Genomic DNA, 20628 nt, shown 5'->3' on the forward strand with positions numbered 1-20628 from the left:
CCACACTGTTTAAAACTTCTGACTATTTCTAGCCTTCAGTTTCCAGTTATTGAATCTTAATGTTTTTTTGGACAGTACAACCCATTTTGGATTTCTGTTGCCTGTGAAGGTACTTTAAAGTTGTGATCAACTTGCACCATAATTTTTGTTTTGATCTTCTTTTTTCCCTGAAGACAAATTATGCTCGTGCAGTCATTCTTTGAGCTCTTTTCAATATATCAATATAATTTTTAAATTGTAGACACAAAGTGGACGCAGTATACCTGTAGTGGTAGCACTAGTGCCAAACAGGTAATAAGGTGGCCTCCACCTAAACCTTTTCTTGTTTATGTCAAAGAATTGTAGAAACTCTATTAGCTTATAATAATGGGGTATTAAACAAAAAACTTGGAGCAGAAATTGGATAATAGAGCACTTTTCAATATTCTTGGCAATGTTTTTGATGATCTCTCGTGGCTAGAAGTTCCCACTGGCTAAACTGAAAAAGAAATGTGGTGCATATTTTCAATAGTAATAACAATTAACAATGAAAAGCATGCATGTTGCATGTAACTTGAGAACAAGTAGGTTCTTTCCCTTTTTGTTGTCTTTTTTTTTTTTTTTAGATAAAAGAATCATTGAATGTGTAAAAATAGTAAAAACATAAAACATATGGGAGCCACGCCTTGTTATAATAATTTAAGTTGCATTCGAAGGTAAGAAGATGCTGAAGTTTACTATTCTGTTACAGAATAATATCAGTTACATGTGAAAGTTCTTTCTGTGTGAAAGTAGGACAAAGGAATAATGTTTTATTACTTTCTCAGAATGGATAACTTGCAAGGAGTGAAGGACTACTTTTGTATTTTTCTGATCCTGATATCTGTGTATGGCCCGATGCTTTTAATTATTTTGCAAATTCCTGTTTTGAAGATGAAAATATTAATTTTATTCATCTGTCGTATGCATCCACAATAGAATCTAAATACAGCAGAGATATGATATATTATTATTTCTTCATTCTGCCACTGAAAGATAGGTACATAACCTGTATTTCACAATTAAAGGGGCTGTCTATGCACCACCTTCCTTCAGCAGCCACACTGTGTTCTGTGTTCTGGGGAGACTCAGTCAGTTTATAGCCCTGTTTTCAGGCTCTTTTAGAATCATAGGCATGTTGCCAAAATTAAGTCCTTACTATTGAGTCAAGAGGTGGGAGGTATTGTTTTTCAGCAGGTTATGTCATCCGAATCACAGTGGAATTACTTAAGATGACAGAAGTAGGGCATTTCCTTTGCCGAAGTGCAAAGCATCACTTTAGACAGTGGAGATACAGAAATTTATAAAGAAAAAGCTTAGAAGAATTTTCTGTTTGGGAAAACACTGTGCAATGTAAAAAGCAGTCACTGTTGTGTCAGCATCCCTTTAGTGACATGCTGTTCTCCTACTGTGTATTCCATCTATTCCATTTCCATAGTAGTAGCTGCTTTTATGTTCTCAGGTCAGAGACCATGTCTCTGCATAAGTGGAAACTTTCTAGTATGTAATTGCACTACTAAACTACTGTTTAGATTTGAGTAAATCCATTATCTGAATGCAGGTACGGGCAAGTAGAAGAATAATAATGGTATTGCTCCACTCTGGTCTATACGGGGTCGGTGATACATGACCAGAGGCTCTCAAGTTATCTGTTGATTATGGGAGAAGCAAATATATTTAGAGGGGCTTTCTGCTTTTATTTTTTCAGGAGGTACTTTTTTCAGAAAATACCACCCTGCACTGCAAACATACTTGTAAAAATAGCTTCTCAGGAAATACACAACTACAGTATTTAAAGACAGACAAACCTTCTACTAGATTTTCTTGTTACTACTGTTCACAGGCATCAACTTATGCAAATGGACTTGTGCCAAACTTATGCAAAATTCTTCTTGTGGCCCTTGTCATATCACTACACACTTCTGTCTTGCTCACTTCACAGCTCTATAAGAACACTTAACAATCCTACAAGATAAGTAATGTTTTCAGTATTTTGAAAAGCACTATACAACCCTACCTTTCTTATTCAAATAATCATATGGAGCATCATATTAATCACATGGAGCAAGTTGCATGTATGACTACCAAAGTGATATCTCTTCACCATGTCTATTGAAAATGCGAGTTTGTGAATGGCTTTTTGGATTTGTCTTTTAGGTGTTTGAGGGGAGCGGGTGGCTAAACTGTGTGTGTGTGCACATATACAATTTGTTGTTAGGCTAACTGATATCACGGTTCATGGGCACCAAAGTATTTTTATATTATCTGATATTAACATTCTAACAGTATTCGCATCTCTACATTTATCATTAGTGTGTGGTGTAAGGACAATACTCTTTTAAGATAAATAATGAAAAAGTAGAATAGATACTATATTGTTTCTCCAGTATTCCCACTTGTTGGTTTGAAACCCCTAACTACTTTATACAGTAGAACAAGTTGTTTCAGCTTTCTGTCGTTTTATTGCTTAGTAAGCAGTCTGAAACATGCTAGTTCTGTGAATTTACATCAACAGAAATATCACATGGACTTTTGTGTCTTCCTGTCTGCATACTCTGAGGTTCTCGAGCAATGTGCTATCCAGTCATGTACTTTCAGCTACGTTCAAGCCCCAGCAGAGAAAGATTTTCATCATGCATATATAAACGTTGCTACTCTGGGGTAAAAAAAAAGTTGGAAAAAGAGAGTTATCAAAACACCTGCACCCTATAGCTTGTTGAAACAGAAACCACAGCGTTATTGTTTTCAGTTAGCATCTAGTCAAATAAATTATGTGTGTGTCTTACATGAGAAACTAGTAATAATTTAGATTAGTTTAGCAGGCAAATAATGGGGGTTTTTAGTAGCCTCGTTTCAAAAGTTTATTTTGAGTAAGTAGGTGGTCAAAAGTGAAGTTGGTGAAGTTTCTGTTGTGCCTTTTTCACTGAGGCTGTGATTCTGTTGAGTGAACTTTCACCTACCCTTTCATTGATACGAGAAATGATAAAACAAAATGCATGAACTGGTAACATCAGAAAGCAGCACTGAATTATGCTAGGTATTAGAAAGAGTAGCTTCTTGTAATTTTGTTTGTATTTGGTAAGTGGGACAAAATGTTAGCCATTAGGGTAACTCTTGCTTTCTTTTCTGCTGATACAGGAGATCCATCGTCGATTTGAAAATGCTCCTGACACAGCCAAGACCAAGGCTCTGCAAACTGTTATTGAGATGAAGGTAAATGATTGCATATAGGCTGCAGTAGAGTTTGTTCTCTGGAAGATGGGTTTTCATATGAAAGGTGACTGTACTAAATACCATGTATTTCTGTCAGTCTTCTAATTTAAAACAAGTATATTTATTTTATTTTTTATTATGGATCAGTGAAGAGACAGAGCTGCTTCATGACACAATACAAACATGCCTTCTGTCTGCCTGCAGCAGCATATACAGCTTTGTTTCAGTTAACCAAGAGTCCATTGTATTTCAAGGATGGTAATGATGGATTAGTAGGTTTTTATGATGATGTGGGTTATTTTCTTTTTATAATATCAGCATTTGAAATACTGCTTTGCATTCTGTGTGTCAACAAAGTTACCAATTTGCAAACTCAAAACCCACTTAAAGAATGGTTCATACAGTGAGAAAGATGTCTGTATGTGATCATAAACCTAACTTTTCTAGATGAATTTGTGATTGAATTCTTAAACCATTAACTCAAGTATCTAATGGAACAATGGCAATTTGTCAAGAGCTCAGGAGCCGCAAGTGGAGTATGTGGTTTACACAGCTTTACACAATCGTATTTCATATTGTATGGTCCATAAAGTACGTCAGACAGGCTTTGGACAAATAGAGTCAAAAAGTTGGAAACTGTCTTTGCGAACTATTCTCTTCCATTTTCTTATCCTCGCTTTCTCGCTCCTTCTTTATCTGTGCCTTTTTCTTTTATTTTCCTTCTTTTTTTCCCTTCCAACTCTTTCCATTCCATCTCAGTGTTTTCCATAGTCATTTCCCATCTTTCTGCTCTGGAGCCTTTCACTTACCATCTTTCTTGTATTATTTGTCTTTGTGGTCCATAGTAATGAAAACTAATTGACCATCTGGTAACAATAAGCCATCTTTACTATCGAAAGAGAAACAAATTTCTGGGAAATGATGTGAGAGCTGAAACTAAATACTGTTGTAAATTACAGCAACTTCACCTTACTATTTCTAATTTTTTGCTGCAGCTTTACTGATTTTAACTTAAGCATCAAAAATTAAGCAGGAGATCTGTCTAGATATTCGTAACAGTCATTTAGAGAAGTCTTATCTCATGAATGAAAACCTATATGTGAAAATCTTTCACACTTTTTTCAGCTGTGCTTTTATTTTCTGACAAAAGAAATTATGAAGGATTAGTCTGTGAAAGAACGGAGGATAGCTTCAAATCCCGCCCGTATTTCAGGAAAGATGGAATATTTTGGAGAAATGAAATAAAAAAAATAGACTTCTTTAAGAGATTACAGTTCATAAATACATATCCATGTTTATGCCTGTGCATGAAGCTACGCATCCTGTATGAATCTGTTCTCGCTGTTTCTAACACATAAGACTTCTAAAGAAACAGTAAGCAAAGTAGATTGAAAACCTCTGATTGTCCTGTACAACTATGAGGATAATGGTAGATTCACTTTTTTATTTTTCCAGATGTATATTTTTTTAACCATGGAAATATTTTATATGTTGTAGATATGAGACAGAATTCTTGAAGGATCTTCTACTGCTTTATCGACTCAAAATTAGATTGTCCGCTCACAACTAGATTGTTGCATCTTTTCCTTGCTTATGGTGCTTTTTATGTTGTCCATTTGTGATGCCACTTAAATTACTAGTAGTAAAAAAACGTTTCTTTTTGCCATTCTTGCAGGCACATTTATTTTGCTGTTCATTCAATTAGAATTAAATTTCTGGCCACGTTTTGTTTCAGTACTAAACTCTTGCTTTCCTTGAAAGGTATAAAAAATTGAAAAATTAGTACTTGAGCACTCAGTCTACACTCAGAGATGTAGACTGATTTCTGTAGGAGCTTCAGGAGTAAATTTCAAGGGCAGGTACATGTCCAGCAAATTATTTCCTTTTTTTTTTTTTTTTTTTCCACTCCAGGGGTATGTTAACAAATCATCTAACTCTGTATCTTTATCTGTCTCTTCTAATCATTTTCAGGATTCAAAAATTTCTTCCATGGAGCGTGGCCTCCGGGATTTGGAAGAAGAGATTCAGATGTTGAAGTCAAATGGAGCTCTGAGCACAGAGGAACGTGAAGAGGAAATGAAGCAAATGGAGGTGTACCGTAGTCATTCCAAATTCATGAAAAATAAGGTACCGAGAAAACAAATGACAATAGTAAAATAAAGGCAGCTTAGGGAACAGACGAAAGAAATTTTCATACTTCAGTAAGGAGTTACGGTCTGGGTTCCCATTCAAGTGCTGGGAAACAGAATTTGTTTGTATTCTTCCATGAAACCACTAAAATAACTTAAAAATGTTTAAGAGAATTTTAAATTCAAATTTGAAAATTTTATAATGGTGGTTCAGTAAGGTCAGTGCTCCAAATCCTGCTTTTACTGTGAGACCCAACTTTCTTTTATTTCAAAAGGATTTTGTGTTTATCTTTAGACCATTGCTAATCCATTACAGTTTTAGGTTTCATTTGGTCTAGAGTCTTTTCAAATGTAGTCTATTGAAAAAAGAGTGTTTCTTTTTTCAACTGTTGTATTATAACTAGTAGATCTTTTTATTATGTAAAGGCTGAAAAGAGCATGAACTGTCACTATAATGACTTTCCATTATACTCTCCTTCCAGTAGTGAAGTCTGAATGAGAGTAGATTCTGAAACAGTGGTGGTGCCAACATTAATTTATGCCATTGGGAATACAGGACAAATACAGCAGTGAGACATGTTGATCCTCAGGCATAAAGATGGACACTGACTACTAAACTGTCTGTAGCTGAAAGTCAATTCATTCTTTGTTTCTCCCAAAGAAGTGTTTCTGAGTCTTTTAGTGATCCCTAACATTTTTTAATGAAGATTCAGGCCACCTTGTACAGTAAATTTAAGTATACTGTGAGCAGTCCTATTTTTCTCACTTAGCTTTTGTGTACTCCCTGCAAGCAGTGTACAGCGGTGTACAAATCCCGGGAACAGAGGTTGAAAATTACTCTACTAGGTCCTGAACAATTGTAACTTACTGCATTTGTCCTGCTTGAAATTATTTGTCAAAAAAACAATGCTGGAGAAAGCTTCGCGGAGAAGCGTTTCTTGCCCTAAAGTAGAAACGTGTAATAAGTATGTGTTTCTTCCACTTCCCTCACGGCAGCTCACTGATTTACCTCAAGATAACCACATTTGTTCTTTTATACTTTTACCCTTTATTCCCCTGAGTTGCTTCTAGGAACTGAAGGATACCCACTTCAAATTAAGAACGGAGAGATGATTTTAGCACCTCTTCCTTCCATCCTTTCTTCTTTCTTTCTTTCTTCCCTTCTTTCGTTCTCTTTTATTCTTTCTTTTCTCTTTCTTTCTTTCATTCTTCGTTGTTAGGAACTCTTCAATTTCCCCTTCTCCTCACCCTCTGCAGGCCTATAGATCTGTTCAGCTACTCAATTTCTGGATCTCTTCCGTCTGCTGTGTGTGCTCATTTATTTTCCTGCAGAAACTTTGTTTCTTTTTGATACCTATTCACTCATGACTCGTAGCCAGCTCCAATCTTGATATCTTGCTGTCTTACTTTGTTTTGTAATTGCACAGCATTTATTTTTTCAGTATTGTGCTATATAGTCATCTGTGGCTGTATCTTGACAATTAAATTTATTTCTCTTAAACTGAAAAATGTCCCTTTTCCTGCCCTAATTTCCTCATGAATTCCAGTTTCAAAAAGGTTGGGTGAAGTGCCCCATACTTGACATATATAAACATAACCATAACTATACATCTTTGTTTCATAATCAAATTCTTGTCTGGCAGCCTATCTGAAATTACAGAGACAGTAAACTTGTGAAGACCTAATGAAGAACGGAAGAGAAAATGAGTGACCAGTGTTGATCCTTCTGTTCAGTTCTTTGTCACTTTTAGTTACTTGAATCGAAACAAGCTAACTAGAAGTTGACAAATGATAAATATTTAAAAGCATAATGATGTCGTGACAGGTAGAGCAACTGAAGGAAGAGCTAAGTGCCAAAGAGGCTCAAGGGGAGGACCTGAAAAAAAGAGTGGCTGGTCTCCAGGCCGAGGTCTCTGCAGTAAGATTTATTTTTTGTATGCAGTGGCCATTCACTGGGGCTTGCTGGCTCTCTGGCTTTCGGGGTAGCTTTTCTTCTCTTACCTTCTTTACAGCTTGGTATAACAGTAGAACTAACAGCCTGCTCAGCCTTGTAACTGTCTTTTTGTTCACATAGTTTTGGTGTCCATAACATCACTCTTCAACTGAACATCTATATTTGTTTTGTTACTATTTCCTTAATAGTATGAGCTGTTTTCGCCATAACTTACTCTTCTCTACCAAAGCAGATTTTCAAAAGTATTCAGCACCCATTTTGGGGCCAGGCTTTCAAGAACATTTGCTTTCCCTAGCAGAACAAAAATAACTTGAAAACATGTGCTGAATGCTCTTAACGTTGTTTCACAAAAAATAACAAAAGCTGGATGCTGAACGCTTTTTAAAACTGATTGTTTAATTTTACCAGCATGTATTTAGGTTATTCCTTTGCTGTGAGGTTAGTGCATTTGCTGAGTGATCATAATGTCTCACCGACAAGAAAGATGTGAGCACTTAATGCTGCTTTACCTTCCCTTTCAACCTGGAATGGTATGCGCTTCATTCTTCCTAAGCGGCTTTAGTGTATTGGCAGTGTGGGCTTACAGTTTTGAAATGGGGGTTTCTAGAGAGAATGATATTAGGGTGCTACTTGGGAATTTTAATATAATGAAATGTGGTTGTGTTTAGATGAGAGCATTTCACGAAAACACAAGTATTAGGGTAAATACCTCTTCTGAGATGACCCCCAAAAGAATTTATCTTTTCAAAGAAAGACCAAACTAGTTTGAGAAAGTTTTGCTATAATTCAGGCTACCTACTAGTTGAAAGTTTGTGTCATCTGAAATTTTTAAGGAGGCTTTTTTATTTAGATACTCCATAAAACATACCTAGCAGTAAATACTGCATCTCTTCCCAGCTCTTCTGCTGTGCCTAGCAGTTTTGTGCAACTGGTTTTATTGGCCAGTAGCTGACAGCAGAAATACTGCTGCTAACATCAGATACTAAGTTAGATACCTTTATATCTAACTTAAATAGGTGGTAAAATCATTCTGTGGACGTATTTGCTTTTAGTGAAAATACGAAAACAAACCTCTACTACGATTGAATTAAGTGAACAATAAACTATTGAATAGTCCTATAAATTAGATTCTTCTTACACTCCTTCCCATTATTGCATTTTAAAAAATCAATTTGTGTGAGATTTTTCGAGATACATGTCCTCCTTCTTCTGCTCCCCTTCTTCTTTATTTCACCATGTACGCTATTTCATGCTGGAACACAGGAGTCATGGATGACATCTTTTGATGCTATTTTAATACTCTTTGGTAAAGAGTTTTCTGTCTTTAATCGCCCATTATTGAAACAATGTTGTCAAGATAAAACCACATTTACCCAAGCTTTTAATCTCAGTTATTTCTACTAGTGCGTGCATTTATTCTAATTAAAAATAAAATAATAAAAATTATAGCCTATATCAATTTAATTTTGTTCTTGACACATTCCCAAAAATGAGAGATTACCTGGACAATTTTTTTAGTGTGTGATGTCCTTTAATTTCTGTATTGAAGCATTAGAAAACATACTTTAGGATTAAGGGATATTTTTTTTAATGTCTCAAACAAAATTGTTCAAGTTAAAAAAGGGAAAACTTTTGTCTTTAGAGATATGTCCACGTTTGCTATGTAATATGTAAAAGTAAAATATTGCTATTTTATTCTGTGAGATGTACCGGAGACAAACCGGTGAGTCAGTTATAAACTTGAACATAAGCCTACATTTAAACTTCCCTGTCCTCTTTAATTATTTTTTTTTTTTTCCCTTCAGATTCACATCAAAATTGTCCTGGGTGATGATTGCAGTTTAGAATGAGATTTCATCTCATTTCAGTGCTTAACTTTTAACATTTCTTACTGTTTGTGTTTATAAATGATAATCCAACCAACATTTGTTAAAATAAATTGACATTTCTGTACAGATTTAATTCACTAAATTAAGTCCAGGAATTTACTCTCAACAAAGTGCAATTCCACAAACAGTTTTCCTGTAGTTTTGACGTATATTTGCATCTGCTATATGAAGCTTCCATAAACTAAAAGGTATTTATTAGAAGATTGAAATGCTAGTTTTGTAAATGGTGGGAAAAGTAAAGGTTACATACTCTCTAAGCATGAGGCTGGACTGATAGATGGAGAGAGAGATGGAAACTTGCTGCTTTGATGTTTCAAAGCAAACACCAGGCTTCTGTAGGTATCTCATCTTTTCTGATATTACAGGGTAAGGGTACTTTCTCTTTACAGTTCTGCTCCATCTTCATTAAAAACTTATCCCTGCTAAGTAACTGGGTTTGGTCAGTCCTTTGAAAGATGACTAAGAACAGACTGGATCTGTTGAAAAGAACCTCTCCTAAAAAATTGATACCATTGCTCCCCCCTCTTTTTCCTTGTATCTTTTGCTCATGACACAAATTTTTGCTGGCCTTCCATTCAAGATAACTGAAGTCTTCACAATTCCATGGGATAAGTTTAGAGTATCATACTGTTTGTTGGTAGTTATGTGAATTTATAGTTATTTTTCTAAGGAAGGTATAAATTATTTTTTCCTTTTCTCATCTTTTCTTTCTTTTTCAGATTGGTCAGGTGAAACAGGAGCTGTCACGCAAAGACACTGAGTTGTTGGCCTTGCAGACAAAGCTGGAGACCCTCACAAATCAGTTCTCTGACAGCAAGCAGCATATTGAAGTTCTGAAAGAGTCTCTTACAGCTAAAGAGCAACGAGCTGCCATCCTGCAGACAGAGGTGAAATGAGCAATTTTGTACTTACTGACTTTTCACAGAGAAAGAGACACAAAGTATTATTTATTTTCTTCTTGCTTAGGTTGTACAGTCCCATAGCCATTCAATACTGCTTGTTCTGAGTACATTTGTGTCTTTGATTATATGTTTGATTCTCTATGCCATGGGCTTGATCGTAAAGACAAATATGTGTGTGTAAGTGCACACATATTCCTGTGGATGAATACACACTTGTACGACATGCTCCACTAACGTGCAGTAATTAGTATTATTTTTCCTAGGCACAGCTAAATTGGAAGTTGCCATGCCTGAGCTGGGGGGATTTATTTTCAAGGACCCTGTAGCTAAAAGAAAGCAGAGAAAGGAAGAGAGTTCCAGTAGTATACAACTCACTGAGGCTTCAGCCTGGAGAAGAGAAGGCTCTGGGGAGATTTTATCGCGGCCTTCCGGCAACCTAAAGGGGGCCTACAGGAGAGCTGGGGAAGGACTTTTTACTAGAACATGTAGTGATAGGACGAGGGGGAATGGCTTTAAACTGGAAGCGGGCAGGTTTAGATTAAACATTATGAAGAAATTTTTCACTTTGAGGGTGGTAAGGCACTGGAACAGGTTGCCCAGAGAGGTTGTTGAGGCCCCATCCCTGGAGGTGTTCAAGGCCAGGCTGGACGTGGCCCTGGGCAACCTGGTCTAGTGGGAGGTGTCCCTGCCCATGGCAGGGGGGTTGGAACTCGGTGATCTTCAAGGTCCCTTCCAACTCTAACCATTCTATGATTCATGATTCTGTGATTCACTACTACTGTCAGCACGTACAGGAGTTCTTAAATGTAAGACTGTGCTTACACCTGAAATATGGGCTTTCGTGTTCTATGATGCATATTCCAAGATAAAGGAAAAATATTTTCAAAACTGTGTTTCAGTAACAAATGCTTAATAAATTCCCATATTTTGTAAGATGCAAGTGTACATCTGAACATCAAATGGATAATAAGTATAGCATAAATTTATTGCTTCTGGATGTTCACGAAGAACGAGCATGGAATGTGTGTATCTCAATCCCCTGACTTGGAAAACTGCAGTGTTAGAAAAGTCCAAAAGATGGCAGTCATGCATCAAAAAAGAGTTGTGTTGTTACAGCTAAAACAGTGAAAAGCCTAAGGAGCTGAGAAATAGGCATGCAGAAAATTTGTGGGTAACACTGGTAGGAAGATTCCATATTACAAGAGTGTAAGAGAATTTATTTGAACTTTTTACCCTCATGTAGCTTTCCTTTAGCCATGTTCAGTGAATCTGGGAGTGCATATGACCTTGTCCACATGCAGCAATCAAGTTACTCAGTAAATATCTTTTGGTGTTCCAGGATGGCTTTTCTGGTTATTCTCAGATTTATGTAGAAGTTGAAATTGCATTAGTCAGTATAACTGTGAAAGTCTGCTAGTTTACAATCATAAACTTCTTGTGAAATGTGTTCTTTTGGGTTTTTTTTGGCTAGTCAGGAATGTACCCTAGATTCATATATGTTTATTTTAAAAAATATTTACATTTCCAAATATCATTGGAAGTACATATTAAGTAAATACACATTTTAAAGTGCAAATTGCAGGTTTTGATCCATTACAGTGATTGAAAAGAATATATATATGTTAAGTCACTGTGCAGTATTGTGACAAACCTACAAAGCTATAAACACATTTCTCTTCTTACTTTCAAATAATAAAAAGCAGCACTTTTCTGCCAATAAGAGATGAAGTTCTTGAAAGAATGTGCTTTATTAACAAGTTAAAAGACTTGAGTAGATGCTCATAATTTCAGCTGTTATGGTAGGTAAATGTATTTATTCAAATGAAATGTACAGAATTTAAACAAAATATTTAAAACCAAAAAGACTTTGTTATATACCATTGATCGATCCTGTTGATAGTTATTCAGAATATTTTGATTTTATTTTAGCTGAAGGCCAAAGTAGTTTTTGAATATAGAAAATTATTCTGCTCTCTCACTTGTAATATTACTAAACAATCATTTGTTCTTCAGTGGGTTCTTCTAAATGAGATTCTCATATAGCACCACAATACAAAACCAAATTGGATTCTTCCCCTGAAACATGCAAAGTCTTTTTACTAATAAAAAGTGACTGATAGGCGGGGAAGGGGGAAAGAGAGATATTGTCTACTTACGACTTTTAGGTTATTCACATAGTTTGCTTCCAGATATCCCAAGTGAAACGTAACAACTACAGTGACAGCAAGAGATGGTTTTTCTGTCTGTCTTTCAGTAAGGAGTTGCTGTGGAGCTAAGACATTAACAATACTGTTTTAGAATGATGTTTTATGACAGATATAATGGAGTCAATACAGTCTAGCATGTTCTCCACAGTAAGATGTAGCAATCTGGTATGGATTTAACACATGAAGTGTTGCTGATTATGAGGCTATTCCAGTGTATCAGAGCAGACATTTAAAATGATCCATTTATGTTCCTGAGAATTTTTATGTAATTCCAAGAAGATAATTATATTTTTTGAAAGATACTCACATCTTTTCAATCCTTGCTAATGTTCTTGACAGAAAGCTCAATAATTAAATCATCATACACAGTTACTTTCTTCTGTCTTCACAAGTGATCCTCTCACGTATAAGACTGAAATACATTAAAAAAACACAGTGTTGAGATGATTGTCATTGCATCCTATGATGTATTTGGGTTTTTTTAAGGAAAAGGTATCTTTCTATACAAGAGTTTTCACTGGAAATAGGGTAGGAATGTGAGATCCTGCCTGGCCTCACTTGTTGACAGCACTGGTCAATGTTAAAACCTAACTAGCTTCTCTCAAGACACCTAGAGAGAGTTGTGAGGAGGAAGAGAGGTGCATTTTCTGTCATGTATTGGCAGATGACTTCACAGGGGATTGGTATTTTAAAGCCATATTCAAATAAACATTTTGAGAGAAAAGAGCATACCTTCTTAAGCCTCTGCCTTTTAGTCTTCTGTTAAAGAAAACTGCAGGTGGGTAGGGAAAAGGTGTTGGTATAATATCTCAAAAATGGATTTGCCACCTGCCACACTAGAACTACAAAGAACAGTGGGCTGTGTGTGGGGTGTTATCTTGAGGGCCTTTAGGTGGAGAGGATATTGTGGTAAACTTTTCAATTTGTGAAAGAACCTTTAAAAATAGTGCTAAAAATGTGCAATCTCTTTGTAAACAAAACAAAAAAAATATCAATATTTATTTTGGAATTAAGACTTCCTCCATATGAAGTTTGTGTTTTGCCCAATGAACCCTTTAGCTCAGGTCAGTGCCAGAAGGTACGTGGTTTCAGTGGGAGGTTAAATTAATGAGTGAGAACATTCCCATTTATTTTTGTATACTACTTAAGGTGGCATGGTTCTGTCATTGGTCTGTTCAATATGGTAAATTCAGATTAATATTCGGTAGAAAAATGAATCCAGTCCTTTGCAAGTATTTTATTTGCTCTGAATGTCTCAGTAGAACATAAAACTCTGCAAGGGTCTGTCTTTGTTGGAGCTTACACTGGCATTTTGTAACTATAGTAGACTCTCCCAAATTAGAGACAGTTAGGGAGTGGATCCCGTTAAGTGAGGAATGTGTGAATGGGAGCTGGGTGGCTCTAACGAGGCTTGTTAGCACCGGCTATGTGAAGATCTATGCTGACACCTGCAAACATTAAGCTCGTCTCACAGAACTGAGTACCTGTGTTTAGGTATTTAATACCTTGTGCTAGAGATTGTGGAAGAACATTTGAACTGATTTCTGACCTCAGCAGGCCCTGGAAGCAGTACATCTATCCTGTATTAAATTTATAACCCTAGCAAGAACCAAACAGGCTCTGCACAAAGCCAGGTGTGTGCATTGTGCTCCATGGCATGGTCATATAATCTGACTAAGTTGTCTGGATAACTGGCAGCTGTATGTTCATAAAGAATTCACTCTCAGTTCTTCTACAGACTGTACTGGATATTGCTACAATTTGTATAGGAAGGTCAACTCTGTATAGAGTCAACTCTAGCGTAATTAATAAGAAATATCAATATCAAAAGTAGAGAGTTAAGTCTTGTGAACTAGCACTGCATTCAAAATCAGTCAGTAAACATAGCTTTTAAGTCTTAATTACAGACTATCCTATCAGAAAAATAGCTTAACTGTTTATTGTGTTTATATGATGTGTTTGCAAGATAGTAATAGAATGTCACAAAGCCAATCCTTTTTAACTGTACTCATTTGAGGTACTTGGAGACTTCACATAGCAATATCTACAGTAGGATAAAGGCAACATTTCACCTCGCGTACCAAATATGATTTTATGTCTTACTCTGTGCATTTCTCAATTACCTTTGAATTCTGAGTGCTGACATAGACAGAATTACTTCAACATCTACTTTAAAAAGTAGCTGGCTCTTGTAAGAAACCATAGCAAGCTCTAAACACGTATTTCAGGACTGATTCTGTCTGTTCCTTTTGCTGCCATTAATGTAGTCATACCAACAGAGCATAAAAGGTTTTGCCATTACAGAGAAATCAGGGCTTGGGTATAACATATGGGAGACTGTACCTTCTGATATAACTGAATGGAGTACGGCTTGGTTCACTGATCTAAATCAATAGTTCGGCCGTGGTTTGAACAGGTGGCAGGTAGATGGGAAGAATTACTTAGTCTCAGAAAAAGAGTAGAGCACTGGTTTTTTTTCTAGGCATCACTGACATTTTCCTAAACCCGAGTGGGAATCACCAGTGTCATAATACCCTGATTGCTACTGTACAATGGAGATGATGGTAAAAATGACAAAAAACATGCATGCAACCAAAGTCCTATTGACTCAAGTTCCTCAATTACAGAATCCAAGATTTTAAAAAAGTCTTAAGAATAAATTTAGATTAAATATTATGTCATTTATTGTGTTTATTCTAGTAGTCACTGGAGCTACTAATGTTCTGTTTTTTCTCTGAAATCTGTAATTCTATATGCTTAACATATGGCTATACGTATTAGGAACAGAGCCAGAGTATTATTTACTGCTACTGGAAAATTCTGTGAAGACAGATCAATGGTTCCCAGCAGCTTTTCATACATGGTTCTTACAGTGAAGAAATTTAAGTCTTATGTATGGTACCCAGCTGAAAAGAGGTACCTGTTGTACCTGCACGTAGGAAGGCTCTTTTGTTGAAGGTGACAATAAATGTGCTTATTTTGCTAAAGCTTCGCGGAAAATTGGATGGTACGTGCAGGTCAAGTTAGCAAGCCCATTGTTATACGAAGGACTAGCAGTTGCCTGAGCTGCACTGTAAGATTTTACTTGCTATGCATAATTAAAGACATGGCAGTCTATTACTGTGAAAGCAGTTAGGTTAACCCAGGGTTAAGACAACACCATGTAAGACGCAGAAGTCAGGAGAAGGGGCGTCAGCACCTCAGTAGCTGTTTGCCTAGTCGTTTCCATGTGCAGAGAAAGCCTTAAGCTGACTTTGTTGAAGTTGGCATCACCTGACTCCCACAGACCTCAATTCTTGTGACTGTGGGAGGATGCCATACATAAACTGAGCTGACATGAATAAACAAGTGCAGTGTTCTGCCAGGAATAGTGCTAAGGTGATGATTGTGTGTCCTGCCAGCCTTTGAAAATATTCTTGAAAGTGTTTTCTGTGGTTTCCTAGGCAGGGACCTCACACAAATAAAACCAGGAATGCAATTTACCCCAAACCGTAAGCTAATATAGAGTTCAAAGAGAATAATCAATCAGAAAATGGAAAGCATTCTGTGGATAAATTTCTGTTTGCAGATGTTCTCTTTTCACTTAATACTGTGCTGTAGGTATGTGGACTGTCTCAAATATTTTGCAAAACAACTGTTGAGAGTCTATGGATTTGCTTGTGAGGGAGATTTTCGGTTTCCCTTCTAGAATGAATGAAAGTGACTCTGAGCTTTAATATTAGAGATATTCAGAGAAGAACATACCTAATCAATCTATAAATCTGTGTGTTTTTAAAAAGAAGACAAAACCTGATCCACCTGCTAAACTTTTCATTACAAACACTTGCAATTCTATAAATCATATTTGGGTAGTACCTGGTACTCTAATATCACTGCAGAATATACTCCATGCCCCACTTGCTAGGTGAGAGGTCAGGAATGTGATTTTAATAACGTATGTGTAAGTGAGAAGGCTCCAGACATAGAGGTGGCAGCGGGATTGTAGTGCTGATGGGGAGAGCAGGGCAGTTTTTTTCCCCACTGGCAAACGCTTATTGCTCTGTGTAAAAGGAATCAGACAAAACAGCAAAGGATTTTATGGGCGTAACATACTCTAAGTGTAGAGCCTTAGAGGCAACTTTTCCATTAGCAAATCGAAATAAAGTGGAATTAGAATAACACATTAAAACTAAATGTTGCTAAAAATACCGTAAGCATAGTGACTACCTAAATTCTTTCTCTAGCTAGAGTTGTCCAAGTCATCTGTTCGTGTCTCTGCTAGCCTGTGCTGTGCAGAAGGACCAAGAAATTCATTGATCACCCTGTTTACTCTGTGTGACTGATGTCCTGTAATGGATTCAGCTAACAGGAACCAAATCTGATACTGTCAAATAAGATTAGCAGCCAAGCTGGCAGATTTGAGCTCTGGCTGAATGCTGAGTGGATAGGGGTCAGTGGGTTTCTTTTGGTATCTTGAGCAGGTTGGTGGTGTTGGATTTCGTATTCCACAATGGTCTTTGAGATTAGTCTGTGCTCTGTAGTGACCTTTTTCTCCTCATCAAATTTATATTCAGATAGCTCTTATTCCCTCTCCCATTTCTTTTGTCTTGTGAGCTCTGTGTTTTATTTGTGTTAGAGAAATGCAGAAGGAAAAGCAAAAGCTTCTCAACATGCAGTTTTCTCGTTTGAGGATACCATAGAATTCCCAGAGTGTGTTTCTAGACTTACTGAGGCTATGGGAGCTCTGATATGTTTATGTGTCCAAATTGTACCCGCAATACCCTGTACTGTGTCATTCGTTCTATTTTATCTTTAATATAAAACTGTATCCCGCTGAAAACACATTACATTTAAACTATTATATTGCTATTTAAGCCAAAATATTTGTAGCCATCCTAAGGTAACCCTCTTTCCATGTTTTGATCTGCAGTGACCGCAAAGACCTCTGCTTTCATTACCTCCAGGCTAAGCTAATACTCTGATTAAAACGTAGAATACAAAGTGACTGTTCGGTACTAAGAGTCAATGTTGAAATCTCTGAACATGAGTAATGTTTCAAATAAAGTGGTCAGTTTTCCTACATATAAGAGAACTTCTCAACAACACATTGTGTTGGCTTCTACTTTGAGGCAGAAAATTCCAGATTGTATCTTACAAGGCTGAGTTACGTTACAAGTATGATTTTAGATTTTCCAAGAAGGAGCTTTAGTCTTATATAATTTGGGAATAAAACTTTTGATTATTTTTCCTGTTTAGTCTCCTACCACTTGTGATAACTGTTTATCACAAGCTTATGTATGCTGAAGTCTTAAAGTAGGGATGTTAGTTTTCTGAATCTATTTGTAATTTGACAGCACTCGCTCTCTTGTGAAAGTGTAGTTTAACTTTTGTAAAATTTCTGCCCTTCAGTGCTAAACAAACCCTGTTTCTGCATGTCTGAATCTAGGTTGATGCGTTACGATTACGTCTGGAGGAGAAGGAGACTATGCTAAATAAGAAGACAAAGCAGATTCAGGAGATGGCAGAAGAGAAGGGGACTCAAGCAGGAGAGATCCATGACCTCAAGGACATGTTAGAAGTGAAGGAACGCAAAGTTAATGTTCTTCAGAAGAAGGTAAGATTGTAGAGGTCTGTGTCAGATACACGCCTCTGGTGCGTCTCGCTTTCTAAATCTGTCAAAAAGTCTGAACTTGAATTTACATTTTGGAGATTAATGATTGCGTCCGTTCATGTAATGGAAAGACAGTGAATGGTGAATTTCAGTTTGAAGTTTTGAAGAAAAAAATAGAATTCAAAGCAGAGGTTGTTGCCTTTCAGTGGTTGCATATGCTGCTTCTGCTTCCATTTCACTATTAACAATGACTGAAGTGTTTTTATGAGAGCACATAATCTGAAAAATTAATCCTTTCACACCTACCACCTTAACAAAGCCACGCTGATTTGAAGCACAGGGCACTAGGTGAGTTATGACTTCAGTTTGTGACTAAATGAATGAGGGGTTTTATCAGTAGAAACAGTTAGGATGATTTCTCTGTAACTTTCTGAGAAAAGTTCAGGAAGAACTTTGTATAACTTTCATTAGAAATGCTGTTTTATCATACTTAATATTTCTTGAGAACTGCTAGAATAGGATAATCAGGGTTCAGACTATCCTGCATATCTTTCTGGGTAAGAAAATGTAGACCTTATCAGTGAAATGGGGGAGGTCTGGCTAAGAAAAAGTAGATCCTGTCAGAGAAATTAGAGAGACTTCCCAAAGGGCATTGAGTCCCAGGGCAATGAATGTCATTACGGATGATCGTTTGCAAATTGCACGCTATATATTCCAAATTGCTGCTACACATGGTAAAAAGAGAGAAATGCATGTATCACAGTAAATTTTAGTTTACAGAATATTTTTTCCTCTGTATCTTTAGAGAAGCTGCTCTTAGAGCTTGTATTCAATGTATTAGGCTGTAAATGTGGGGCTTTTTTTCCTAGACCTTTCAGCAATTCGATGGAATTCTTGTGATTTTAATAGTTCAGAGTATTGATTAATTTCTGACACCTGGCCAGTGCCTTTTCTTCTAGTAGATGGCTATGAATCATGAGGGTTTAGGTCATGTTCAGTTCTGTTACAGCAAACATCATATAGGAATGGAAGTTTAGGCATGGAGTTTAGCCATAAATAAGTCATTAATAATTCTAGAACAGAGCCCTAATTCCCAGTCTTCATGGTCTCATTTTTTGACTGTTCATCTTTTTAGAAACACTTACAGATTTCTAATTTTTGTGCTGTGCTTTCTCTTTGTTTTCAAAATTGGTCATGCACACTCCAAGCATTGATTGAGATCCCAGCTGAATGTTTAACCGAGAAGTGGGGAATCTGACATTTGTGTAAATGTTAAATGTCAGTGAGGTTGTTTTACTTCCATTTACTCTTACACTGTTTTTTCACATGTTTTCTAATGTGCTCTACTTAACTCTTTAGGAGGATCTTTCATTGGTTCATTTATAGGCAGTACTAAAGGTTCTCTTTTTACTCATTTTTTTATACTTGTTTACTTGGGACCACTGTAAACCATACTAAGACAGTTTCATCTTGTCTCTTCATGTGGCTAACCTATTTTTTGAAGTTTGTTTGCTGCTGCTTTCAAGTAAAAGTACCTGGTCTCTTCACAGTGGAAAGTAAGGGCCCAAGCTTTCAGATGTAAAGGTTTTGAGGTCTTGTTCTCCTAGACAGCTCAGCAGGGGATAACACTACCATAATAAACTGCAATTTGAGTTGTTCTGTAAACCTGTCTCTGAGCTTCTTAAACAAAGAAACGTATAACCTATCTATAGAAAAATATCTCTTTCCTGCTGCTAACTAGAATCACGTGCAGAGATTTGAATTTACTTCAGCCTTCAAGTTGTTGGAACTATTTCCTCTAACATGAACAGTTAAATGGCGAAGTTTTTAAATCCAAAGATAATTTTTTCAGTTTCTATAACTAGCAAACCTGGAATATTTTTATGGAGAATCTATCTGACAATACTTTTATCTGAAGTTTGTAGAGCAATATGGAATTTCTTTTTTTTTTTTTGTATGGCCTAGAGTAAACGAGCACAAATTCAGTCCTTTAAAATTTTAGGCTTGATGTCTTTAACGGAATTTTTTAATTGATTCTCCAGACCTGGAATCTAAGACTGGGGTTGGGATTTTCTGTAGATTGGGCTTTGCGTCATTTTCAGCACTTTTCCACAGAAAGACAGAGCTTGAGAAAATACCTAAGGAAGGCTAGGCTTGATTTTCTCTCTATACTGTGATAGTCATGAGAACTTGCATAAAATGTGTTTCAGGTGCTAGAGAAAATTATGAATTCTCATTTTTATCTGATATAAATGTGTGTGTGTGTCCTCTTTTGACTGTACAGATAGCTATTTCTGCCCTTTGCCTGGAACTTTGGAAGCCTGTAGCTCCTCTCTTGAAAATGTTTTCCTCTTAAAGCTTGTAAATTCTGATTTACTTGTTCTTTTTTGCATTTCTAGAGTGCATATTGTTATTAAAGAGCACAGCCTGTTTTCTGCTTTATCCAAGTGCTATCTTTCAGAACTTCCAGGACAGTTCAGATGTTTTCTTATTAAAAAAAAAAAAAAAAAAGTGCAGCCTTTAAACTTTTGCCTCCATGCACAATAGTCTTTTTATTCCTCCCTCTGATTATAAACTGGCATGTTCAGACAGATCACATTTTAATCTGTATATCCTAATTGAAGATCTGGATATTTAAGGTATCTTCAGAGGTCATAGACAGTAGTATTTATTTTTTTACTATCTCAGTTGTCTGATATTAAATGCTTGTTTTAAGTTTATCAACA

At 36.4% G+C, this 20628-nt stretch overlaps 1 protein-coding gene across 1 annotated transcript in view; it reads left to right on the top strand.

Moving 5' to 3' along the window:
• The window catches only part of ERC1 (ELKS/RAB6-interacting/CAST family member 1), a 303616-nt gene that overhangs the window by 77794 nt on the left and 205194 nt on the right, over nucleotides 1-20628 (top strand). Inside the window, exons 4-8 of the mRNA XM_009879628.1 lie at nucleotides 3157-3231; nucleotides 5203-5358; nucleotides 7186-7269; nucleotides 9923-10090; nucleotides 17738-17905. Of these exons, the coding sequence (XP_009877930.1) occupies nucleotides 3157-3231; nucleotides 5203-5358; nucleotides 7186-7269; nucleotides 9923-10090; nucleotides 17738-17905 (651 nt within the window). The remainder of the gene's footprint in view (nucleotides 1-3156; nucleotides 3232-5202; nucleotides 5359-7185; nucleotides 7270-9922; nucleotides 10091-17737; nucleotides 17906-20628) is intronic.

The sequence above is a fragment of the Charadrius vociferus genome, unplaced genomic scaffold (genome assembly GCF_000708025.1).
Source record: "Charadrius vociferus isolate BGI_N301 unplaced genomic scaffold, ASM70802v2 scaffold90, whole genome shotgun sequence".
Classification (NCBI taxonomy): domain Eukaryota; kingdom Metazoa; phylum Chordata; class Aves; order Charadriiformes; family Charadriidae; genus Charadrius; species Charadrius vociferus.